This window comes from Sylvia atricapilla, chromosome 15, assembly GCF_009819655.1.
Source record: "Sylvia atricapilla isolate bSylAtr1 chromosome 15, bSylAtr1.pri, whole genome shotgun sequence".
Classification (NCBI taxonomy): Eukaryota; Metazoa; Chordata; class Aves; order Passeriformes; family Sylviidae; genus Sylvia; species Sylvia atricapilla.
Window position 1 is genome coordinate 8,050,044 of NC_089154.1, and position 11,436 is coordinate 8,061,479.

Below are 11,436 nucleotides of genomic sequence, written 5' to 3' on the forward strand. Positions count from 1 at the left end.
TTTTGGCCTGGTGCTTGCCCTTTTTTACCCTTTTCATAGTAGCAACTTTTCTTTTCTGGTAGCTGAAGAGAGTAGGTGCACTGCCAATGTCAGTCCTGTATCCTCTGTAATTAAAATTTTGCAGATAAGTCTTCTAGCTCATTTGTATTCTCCTTATTCTTCTACATATCTCATTCCATGAGCTGATTTTAGGGGCCAGAGGTGGGAAACAGGTCCAGCAGGGGGTCAGAATTCTAACAGCCAGCAGAATGGTAGGAAAAACTACACCTTTACCTTAAGTGAGAAGGAATGTAAGCTTATTATGTTTCCTGTTGGCAGAATTGCAGCACAGTTTTTTCTGCTGAACCTGACCATTGTCAACAATGGCACGACTTCCAAGAGCTGCACCATATACCCTGTGGATCCTTTTCTTTTCATATACAAAATACGAAGGTATGATTGTCAATACTTTAAATTATTATACTGAAGTTTTTCTTGACAGCATTTTTCCATGACCACTAGGTAACGCTATTACCACTAATTAACTACTATGCAATTTGTAGCTACAAATGTCAGAAATATTGCTGTACTAGAACAAAGTTTTAGATTTTGTTGTTGTTGTTGTGGGTTTTTTGTTTGTTTTTCTGGAGAATGAATGTCACACTTTGCTTTCTGTATTTTTTAAGCTAGTTCCACAGTAGTTTATAGTTTCTTAGATCTCATTTTGTTTTGTTTTATAAAGCAAACCAAAATAGTTAAATGACAATTTAAAATACCCTGTCTCTAAAAAAGAAGGTTTATTAGCTGCTGTCTCATGTACTATGAAATAGTGCATTTTGAATTAACAAGAAGGATCACAGTTTGCAAGAGCACATTGGCAGGGTTGTCTGATCTAGGTAACCCAATCTTTTCATTTCTCTTAATGATCTTTATTAAAGTTTAGCTTCTTGTGTTTTGTTTGGGTGTGTTTGCCTAGTTAATTTTGCATTTTAAGTTTCTTCAGCATCGTGTACTCTTTGAGGATTAAAAAAGAAATTTGGTGTTTCAGTTCCCTCTTTTAACTATACAAACTCAAAACAAACTCTGTACTGTGCATGATTTCAAAAGGAAAATTCTCAAATATCTGAGCTTTTTAAAAAATATGGTGTATCAGAGATGGAAAAGAAGGTGACAGGCAAAGAGCAGAGAATATGATTTAGAGTTCTGAAAAGACTCGAGGACACTGAATGGCAAGATGAAGTAAAACTGTTAGTCACCATAGCTTAACCCAGCAGGAAGAGCTTCATTTAATTCAAGTATTCTTGAAAGTGTAAGATGATTAATGCATTGAAAAATATCTTCATTCATCTTTAAGGGCCTTAAATTGATAGTACTTTTGTTAAAAGTACATTTTAAAGTGAGAAAAGGAAACTAGCAATAAAATTACAAATGGCAGCCAAATATAAACAACATCAACAGTGTAATGATTATTGTAAAATAAAAAGCAGTGTGGCTGTTAAAAGTGTTACAGAAGTTTGACTTGCTGCTTTTTTGATGAGTTTTAAAGGATTGGGTACCATGTAGAAAAAAAGGGAACCTGACATGGTACTGCCATCCAGAAAGGACGTAACAGCAAGAGTTCTTATCTACAAGATAATTATTTAGCCTCAGTAACTAAACCAAAACATTTTCTAACTATTTGAACACTCATGAAACCATGAATTGCAGTCAGTTCTAGGTTTATAAGCAGTCAGTTACCAGACAACTTAGAATCCAAATTTTATAGATTCTATTGTGATATTTATCATGTCCACTAAAAGGTATCTGATCATCACATTTTACATTTGCAGATCCTGTACTGTCTCAGAGTATGCAGAAGTTGGATCATAGTAAATAACACAAGTGAACTACAGTAAAATAGAAACGTAGGGAAGATCAAATGAAATTTTAGGTACTTTCAGCAAAAAAAAACCTTGAGCTAAATAATTTGAAATTTAGATACCCATTGGAGGGAATAAGCCCGTGAAGCAGAAGTGGCTGAAGGATGTGAATAGTTGGCAGCTGAGTCTTAAATTTGCAATGTAAATGACCAGCATGGAGAGTTGGTAATGTACTGGGCCATGTACACAAAATTTGGTCTTGTACAGTTGCCACAGAAAATCTTCTGACAGAATCTCTTTGGAAATTCTCAGAAAATCTTAATTAATAGGATTCAAAAAACCAGTGAAAGATTTTAAATATTTTTACAGGAGATTGACATGTAAAGCAGAAAAGAATTTATATTTGTACAGCTTGTGCAAAAAAGGGTAAGTCCTGTTATTGTTTACCTGTGAAAGAGAAGTTCAAACATCAGAAAAGCAAATGATTGTCATGGATGATAAACATATTAGCTATTTCTAGCTATTTTCTAATGATCACATTCCAGGGTCGGCAAACTGTTAGTCCAAATAACAACATGAACTTTCTGTCCCCTAGCTTCTCCTCATCTGTTCTGTGTATTACTCTTGTGGAGCACATTGAAGTAAAGGAAAGTGAGGCTGGAAGGGATACTGAGGATTGTGGATTCGATTTCCAGTTCTAACAAATATATTTTGACCAGTATATTCTTTCTTTCTTTTTTTTTCTTTTTTTTTTTTTTTTTTTTTCCCCCCATAAATAATGCCAGTGAAAATAGTTATAAACTTGAACATTGGAGTGCAGAGACTACTCTGGGCTTTCATGTACCTCCTCAGTGCCTGGCTCAGTGTGACTCAAATATCTCCTCAGTCTTGAATGCTCTGATAACAGTGACAAGTAGAAGAACAGGAAGTACTGAGTGCAATGAAGTAAAGATATCTAACAGAAGAAAGACTGTGGCAGGAAGATCATCTAGGCACTGAGGAGCTGCTCTGGGGAGGCAGAAGGTGTGCATTTGGGAAGCTTAGAACCACTGTAGGTAAAGCACAGGTTATGACTGTAAGCAGTGATCCTGGTCTGACTCTGTTAATTATCTGCATTTTGGGGTTTGAACCTTTTATATTTAATAGGTGAGACGATGCTGGTTTGTAATTTAATGATGTATTTTAAATAGAGCTATTGGAATCAGATTTTCCGTTCTTGGAGGTCTGTGTTGGTTGAGATGTGCCTTTCTATCTCAAAATATTGCTGCTGCAGACTCTTCCTCTGCAAGACCATAGATGTTGTCTCCTGAAAGGTGGAGACAGTCTGAGTGCCTCTCTTTCCATTTACCCAGGCACAAAAAATAACAATGTTTTCACTTAATTTGTAGGTGTGTGGCAGCTCTGTTTAGATGGAAAAGTTAATATTTCTACTTAATCCAATATAGTCTTCTAATAATCTTGCTTCTCATTGTATGCTGCTTTTCCCCAGTTACGACTGCAGGACACATACAAGAATTTGCATGCTTCACTGACTTTGACAAAGAGCTGGTTTGTCACTGGAAGGTGCCTGCACAAACCAATTGCTCCCAAGAGTTCCTGCTCTGGTACAGCAAGGAAACTTCTTCTGTGTCGTAAGTGTTTAATAAGATGTTACACTGCCATTGTTAGAGCTTCATATATCCTATAGCCACTATTGGCTTTAATTCCCTCCCTCTACTGTGAGTGGCTGGGACAAAATTCAAATTATTCCTCTTAAAGTAAAATGGATTATTTCCTTTTAAGTAAAATGGGTTTCTGCAATTAACACCACTCTCTGTTCAGTGGTCTACTCTTCTGTAGAACCTTCTGCTCTCTTGGTACAGTGGAGGGATCAAGTCCTACTGATAGGAGTGGTAGGACTCTTAGAAGTTTACAAAACCGTAACTTCACGTAGAATTTTAGCTTCTTCATGAGAAATCTGACTTGATTCGCTGGTCTGTAACCTGTGTGAAAGATACTTTCTGCTGGAGCTCAGGTGATTGTCCCTGCATGCAGTCTGACTCCATGTTCAGGCACAGAACTTGTTGTCCTTGAGCTGGGCCAGTCATCATCTCTTACAAAAGATGCTTCTCGGTTCTCCTGTTCCTCGCTGCACAATTTCACCATACCAACATTCAAATAACCTTGCTCATACACTGCACTAAACCTGTTCCTGTGCTAACAAGCTGTGCCTTTAGAAGCTGAAGTGTGGCAAAGGGCAATATTTGGGATCAATCATTGGCCTTTCTGTCAGGTTTTTCAGCTGTGTGATACAGATATCCAGGGGGTGGCTGAGGAGGGTGGGTTGTCTGGGGATATCAGTTTTGTTTTGGAAACGTTTCTGGAAACTGACTTGTCTCAATTGTGTTTAGTTATACATGTTGGGAAACTTGATTTCACCTTTTCAAGGAATAGTGTGTCACATTCTCTTAAACATCACATGAATTTGTGCCTGTTTTTCAGAAACATGTGTGTTCCTGAGAATGAAAAAGACAGTTTAAGGTGCACTTGTACAATATATGCAGATTATTTTGTATCAGGCCTCACATATATTCTAGCCCTACAATTCAATGACACGGATATGTGGAATTACAGTGTTACACCAGCCCTTGTTGGTAAGAACTTCTTTACTTTGTCCCTGGCACATCTGGCTCCAGGCTTTGCAATCTTAGCTAACTTCTCATTCATGTCACCAGAACAGTTTTTGCTTGTCAGAGGTGCAAAGTGTTGTGATAGCTTAAATGCAAAATCCATTTGTTTTAGAAACCTGATTCTGGATTAGGTTCTTAAGAAATTAACATAAGTAATGGGGAAAGCAGAGAGTGATTCTCCCTCTAGCTGTACCCTCTCAGCTGTGAGCCAAAAGGAGTTGGGGTCTTAGATTATCTTCAGTGCATTTTACTTGTGACTTATAGGATGAAGAGGAATCATGCTACTTTTAGTTTCCAGAAAGAAATTAGGTTATCCCTACTGAAATTCTTCCTATTCCTGTATCTGTCATACTCTGATTTTTCATGCTAGTTGAATCATGCTACATGAGCAGAAGATTTTTTACAGTAATCACTGTTGGATTTGAACAACCAATGATAAAAAGTTAGAGATGCTCCTAAACAGGACTGAATGTAGACACAGTTCATGTCTCTGCCCCCAGTTTGGTCAGAACAGTGTGCTTGTTGGTGATGCCTGTCACCCTAAACACTCAGAGGAACCATTTTCATACCTTAGGCAGGCCGAGGAGCTGGTTCTCTTGAGAGTAGTTGATTGATGCTGCTGCTTAGGTGCCAAATAAGCAAAGTCCACATTGATTTCCAAGAGACAGGGAGCCAAAACAGCCTGGCTGTGATGTTGGGGCTCTGTCCCCATCGAGCCTCACAGCTGCTACTGTCAGGGCACAGATTGTTCCCATTTCTCCAGGCTGAAGGCTGCATCCAGTGCACCAAAAGGCCATGCTTGCAGTTTGTTCAGCCAGCTTGAAGAATCAGTGCTTGTTAATAAACAGCCTGAAGTTGCTCAGGTTTAGCCTCTCTATTCTGGTGCTACAGCTTGGTAAAAAGGGCTAAGTGCATTTACTGCAATGGTATTCTGGTCTCTGGTGAATGCTTCTCTCTCTGCTTCTCTCTATCACTGCTCTCCCATTACCGTGTTCTGTATTTTTTAACACCCAGTTAAGCCAAGAGCCCCCAAAAATCTTGCCATTGAGAAAACTGAAAATGGCAACTTCAATCTGAGTTGGGAGGAGGGCTTCTCTTCTTCATCCTTGCTCTCTGGACAGCCAGTCATCTATGAAGTGAAATACTGGAGGAAGCAGCAGCCAACAGAGGTAAGAGACACCCAGTCTCTTCATTTTCGGTCCCTGGAGCTTTAAGGTTTAAAAAGTGCTCTAGAAAGTCACTTCATGAATAGTAATGTAAGGGCCAGCCAGAGCAAGCCCCACAGTGTTTCCTCATTACACACTTGCCACAGTTCACTTTCCCCCTAGATGGTTCAGCTGGATGTCAGAGGACTTGAAACTCTTCTGACTGCCACCCCAAAATGGTCTGCTGCTTGCAGTAGACAGGGGAGAGATTGAAAATACAGTGCTTCTGTACCCCAAATCTCATTTGTTCCTTAAACATCAGCAAGCTTCTGGCTCTGTGGGGAAGGTGAGGCACTTCAAACACCCTTCTGAATAATCCAGCATTTCTGGGCTGAGCTTCTTCTGGTAGCAGAAGAACGTGCATGGTGGCAGGTAACAAATACCACCTGCTGATGACACGAACTGCAACATCATACACAGTCATTTGTTCATTTGTGAAAGGTCACCGAAACACATAACACTATTGGTATTTAGTTGCTGTCACTAAACCTTCACCCTATAAAGAAATCAAAGTGAACTTTCTCACTTTCTTTTCAGGTTTCTGTAAAAGCAATTAACTACCAGGCAAAAAGCTTTGAGATTCCTGCAAGCTCCTTGAAGAGAGGCTATGATTACATTGCAAGTCTCAGGTGTAATTACACAGACTACCCAGCCTACTGGAGTGAATGGAGTGAAGAAGTTGAATTTCGCTATGGTAATAGTGTCAGAAAAAGCAGTTTGGTAAAAGGATGGTATATAGTCTTACATACTCTGCTGCTCTCTTGGAGGAGAGTTATGGACTCATCATCTTCATCATTTTGAATGTAACTTGAATGCATTTGTAAAGGTTTCCAAAGACACTAAACATAAATAGGGAATTCCTTGGGAAACTAAGGAAGCAAAACCCAAGGGAGGTTGGTTTGCTTAGCCTTGTGAAAAAAAGGCTGAAAGGAATGTGTTTATTCTCTATATATATTTCATGAAGTAGACAACAGGGAACTAGAAGAAATATTTGAACCAAACAGTGATATTCATGTGAGAGCAAGTGGGTACAAATGAACAAGATATATCTATCTATCTGTATATATATGTCTATCTATATAGCAGTATTTAATAGAGGTATGAGGGTTTATAAAAGCCCCTGAAGAGCAACAGAGGAAACAAGAAGCGTCTGCCCTATAGTGACAATGATAATGCCATTTTAGGCCCTGTGTGACAGGCCTTGTCCCCCAGGGCTGGCAGTGGCCCTGCAGTACACCCTGGCTCTCCCAGCTCCTGCCACATCCAGTAGCTGAGCACAGTCACTGCACCAGACCTCTGACTGCACTGACACTGCACACCAGTGCTGCTGGCAGCTCTGGAGGGCTGTTCCTTTATGTGCTGGAGGCTTTATTTTACATCCTCTAAAAGAGCATTTTTTTTAAGCTGCAGAAGAGCAGCAAATAATTTGGTATTGCCAGTGCTTGCATTGAGGTGCACATTCACATGTACATATTTGCTTGTTTGACAGATTACCAGGTGAAGGCTGAAGACATTCTGCAGATGGCTGTGCCCACATCCTGCATACTGATTGTGGCAGTATCAGTCATTTGTTACTTCTGTTTCACCAAGTAGGTATCCTGCTTGTTATACAGTTTATAGAGATATCAGTACTGCTATTGATTAGCCAAATGTCTGGTAGCACAGAAATCTAATGTCTTGGGTTTTCTCAGCACCTTTATCTAGCTGTCTGTGAGCAGAGATTTTATAAACCCAAGTCAGCTGCACTCTGTCATTTTCTGTCTTTATTAATCTTACTAGAATAGTGTTATTATATTAGGGGGTTGTCAGTTTTGGACCCTAGGCTTTGCTAGAGTTCAAGTAATGATGGCTAAATACCTTTATTTCTTTCGAAATTTTTGACATGGTTATGTGAAAGTGAGATCCTGTCTATTTCACACATAATTTTAAACATGATTAGAAGAATGGGTGGCAGTCCCTGTGCAGAGCAGTCACTACCAAACATACAAACATCTTTGCACTGATTTAATGAAAAGCAGGAGATGCCCAAAACTAACACTTTCTGTTGCTGCAAAGCAGATTCGTAAGAGGGAAAGGAGAACAGAGGAGAGAAATGGATACCAATTAAGCCCAAATGCAGTCAAAACAAGTAATTTTCATTCTTCCCTTCTAGAGTGAAGAAGGAATGGTGGGATCAAATCCCAAATCCAGCAAAGAGCCATTTGGTTGTAAAAAATGTCAAGGTAATTTAAAAGCTTTGCATAAAATACCTTTTCCTGATCATCAGAAGTAGCATGTGTAATAAATTCTATTGTCTGCCTAGTATAAGGGATACTAAATACAGCTCATATGTGTCCTAAATCTCATTTGTATGTTTATTAGTTTTCAGTTTTGTGCTACTTTGATGAAATTAAGTTCCCATTCCATGACTTGAAGCAGAGTCATATGGAACAACAAATGTAAGTAAGATTAAAAAAAATTCCCTCTGCTTTACAGCATAAAATTGTTTCCTGTACCATAAACATTAACTGTCCTTTCCTTTTGACTTCCAAAAACAGAAGTTGCAAGAACTGTCTGGCTCAAAGTTTGTCAAGCCAAAACTTCAAGGGAAAAGATAACATCAGAAATGTTGAGAAATCTTGCAGCTGCCACAGCAAGTCTGGAGAATGGTTGCCAAAAGGCAGCAGTGCAGTTTTAACCCCTGTTCTAACACCAGTGGAAGAGTGTATAGATATATGTTTAACAGACAGTGAAACAGAGAGCCAAGATGAAACTGACAACCCAATCACCACGTTTGAGCCTTGTGAGAGCAGCATCATTGCTTTTGGAGGGCATCCTGAGCACAATGAGTTACTAGCTAACATGTTTGATGCACTCCTGGCAGATGAAAATAACATGCAAGACAATAAAGGCCCAAATATCCCCACAGCTGAGAGGAAAACCTTAGAGAACATTGGGTCAGAAAATCCATCCCAGCTAAATCCAAAAGAAAGTGCAGCCCAGAGTCTGCAACCATGTGCTATTTCTTATACAGCTCCCCTTTTCACCAAAGCCTCTCAAGATGACTACAATTGTAGTACAGCCAGCAGAGAGTCAGAGCTATCAGAAGAATCCTTTGAATCTGGCTATCGGAGCTCCAGCATAAATTCTGCTTCTCTGGATGCAAGAGATCTTCAGCAAACTGTTCATCAGGGCCTTTTTCTATCTAGTTCTGAAAGTGAGCTTGACTCTTGTATCCTGATCCAGGAGTCTACAAATAAATCATTGTTTGGAACCAAAACAGACAGAATAAACAGCCCTGCAGAGAAGAGTCTGGATACCCTTGTGTCTGCCTCCATGGGGTTGTGTGGTTCTGCCTACAAGAGCTGTGACACCGTTTTGTCTCCGTCCCTGGAGCCCTGCGGCTCTGCCTACAGGAGCTTTAACATGCTTGTGTCTGCATGCAAGGAACCCAGCAGCTCTGCATACAAGAGCTTCAATGCCCTCGTGTCTGAGTCGATGGCTGACAGTGGCCTGACTCTGAGCCTTGACACTGTGCCTTCCTCATCACCTTCCTCAGGGACGCCGGAGTGCAGCTGCAGGGATCAAAGCACTCCTCCTGCCAGCAACCAGATGTGTTGTAACAACTACAGGTCTCCCAGCACAGAGCTTGATTGTCCAAACACCTGTTCAGAACACACTGATTTTCAGTCTTTCTCCACACTTGCAAATGAAGGTGCTTCAGCTTTTCTTTCAGAGGAAGGAATACATAAGCAAGTAATGTATCAAAATGTTCAAAGCAAAGCCAATACAATTTCCTGCCCCGTTGCACCTCAGCCATCTGGTTATCAGCCTTTTGGTAATGCAGGTAAATGTAACAGTCTATACTGGGACAGTGACAATGGACTTATCTCTACATCACTATATGAATCCTTCATTGGTCTGTGCAACAACCTGAATGAAGCACCTCCAGATACTGTAATCTTTGAACCTGACCCAAGGATAAAGGACAGTGTGTGTTGGACTGTTGAGGGTTCTGACTGCACCATTGTCCCAGGTTTAGCATATAGTGAGAATGACACACAGACTAGTGATGGTAGCCCTTGGATCAACAGCACTTACGAGCTGTCTGGTGATAGCAAGGATGAAAATACCAACAGAGATGAACAGCTGTTGCATTTGTTAGCAGTGAAATGCCAAGATTTAAACAGCAGAGAAGGAGCTACAAAGGGAACAAAATGGAAAAGCTTTAACCCTACTGGTCAAGTAATGCAAGAGGGTGGTGATAACGGACTAAAATACTGACTTCCACTGCCACTCACACAACCACTTGAGGGAACTTAGAGATGCAGGGGGAAGTGAAGAGATGCTGAAGTGTGCAGACAGGGGCAGGGGGTGTGAGTCAGCAGCCAGCTTACCAGCATCACTGGACAGTATTGGGCTAAACTTAGAAGAATTGCACACCCCTGGTGCTCCATGGCTCAGACAAGGTGTTACCTTATCATCTTGTGTGTAACTTCCATCCCTCTGATTCTCACACTGTTCACAGTGAGGACTCCAGACTGACACTTGAAGTTAAAAAAAGGCCAGAACTGTTATTGGAAAACAGCAGGAAGAATGAGAAAAAAATAAAACTTGTGCAAACCCCTGCCCAAGAGGACAATTACTGTATGGAGTTTGCCAAGCCACATTTTCCAAGACTGAAGTAGTCTTTGGAAATAAACTATGGCAAGTTGAATTGTTGCTTGTTATTTCAATCTTGACTGAAGTGAGGGCTGCTTTAGGTCACCCATAGTCCATTGGTTGTAGCACTCCTGCCTGCCTGGGACTGGCAGCCAGGACATGATGCAGACTCCTGGGGACAGTTGGGGTTGGCACCCAGCAGTGGCAGCCACAACTCTACAGGGACCAAGTCAGAGCTGGTGTCTCCAGCTGTGAACAGTCTCTAAAAGGGAGCAGGAGTTCTTAGTACAGTTCCTGTGGTTATTGCCCTGGTGATGTGTTGTGTGGAAAGCACCCAAAGGTGATGTAGAATGTGCTGACACACCCGAAGGTGGGATACAGGTGCAGGTCCAAAGGGGAGGTGATGATTGATTTACCTCACAGCCTCCATAACTTACTTCTTTTGGGGTGGGGGATGTTGTCCTGTGTGCTTAGCGCTGGCATGGGGTGTATGTTTCTATACTTGCTCAATCAAGATCTGAAATAAAGATTACCATCGTTTGCACTTACACAGTGCTATTATTGGTGATTAGTTTCTTGTCTTGTAGAAACAAACAGTTACTTCAGCAGCTGTAAAAGGAATCAGGGATTTCTAAGCAGTGTTTCTTCCCAGAAAGATTATCCAGTTTGTGGTCCAACACCCTACCTTTGTGGAATGTTTTTTTGGCTTGTTCTTGTCCTTTCAAAATGGGAATTAGCCTGCATCTTAAAGGTAGTATGTACTTGTTGGTTAATTATTCAAGAAGCTTTGCTGACAACTTTTCTACAGCATAATTACATATTTCAGTATGATAAATTCCATCCTAGTATATTGGCAGCGACATAAAATACTTAAGAACCATTGAATAATGGGGTTTTTCTATGGAAATGTATCATTTGTTCTCATTTAGAAAACTCTATTTGTATTGCCATTCATAAGGAAGGAAACCATAATGCTAAGCACAGCAACTGGTACTACAAATCTCTCTTCCAAGTTGGTAAAGTAGTAGAGGTATCTATGTAGGGACACCAGTGGTGCTTTCTTTCCCTTCTATTCCTGTGCTC

At 40.5% G+C, this 11,436-nt stretch overlaps 1 protein-coding gene and 1 long non-coding RNA gene across 2 annotated transcripts in view; both read left to right on the forward strand.

Moving 5' to 3' along the window:
• LOC136368051 (uncharacterized) overlaps window positions 1–11,436 on the forward strand; it is an 83,265-nt gene that overhangs the window by 2,206 nt on the left and 69,623 nt on the right. The window lies entirely within an intron of this gene.
• IL4R (interleukin 4 receptor) lies at window positions 299–10,901 on the forward strand. The gene is made up of 9 exons (XM_066329999.1): window positions 299–432; window positions 3,328–3,469; window positions 4,320–4,471; window positions 5,522–5,676; window positions 6,250–6,406; window positions 7,202–7,301; window positions 7,865–7,934; window positions 8,074–8,150; window positions 8,250–10,901. Exons 1-9 carry the CDS (start codon window positions 363–365, stop codon window positions 9,973–9,975), a joined length of 2,649 nt encoding a protein of 882 aa, XP_066186096.1. The 5' UTR covers window positions 299–362; the 3' UTR covers window positions 9,976–10,901.

Coding starts and splice junctions, on each gene's coding strand:
- IL4R (XM_066329999.1), top strand. CDS start 363: ATGGCACGACTTCCAAGAGCTGCACCATATACCCTGTGGATCCTTTTC. Junction 433..3,327: donor TTCATATACAAAATACGAAG/GTATGATTGTCA, acceptor GCTTTTCCCCAG/TTACGACTGCAGGACACATA. Junction 6,407..7,201: donor AGAAGTTGAATTTCGCTATG/GTAATAGTGTCA, acceptor CTTGTTTGACAG/ATTACCAGGTGAAGGCTGAA.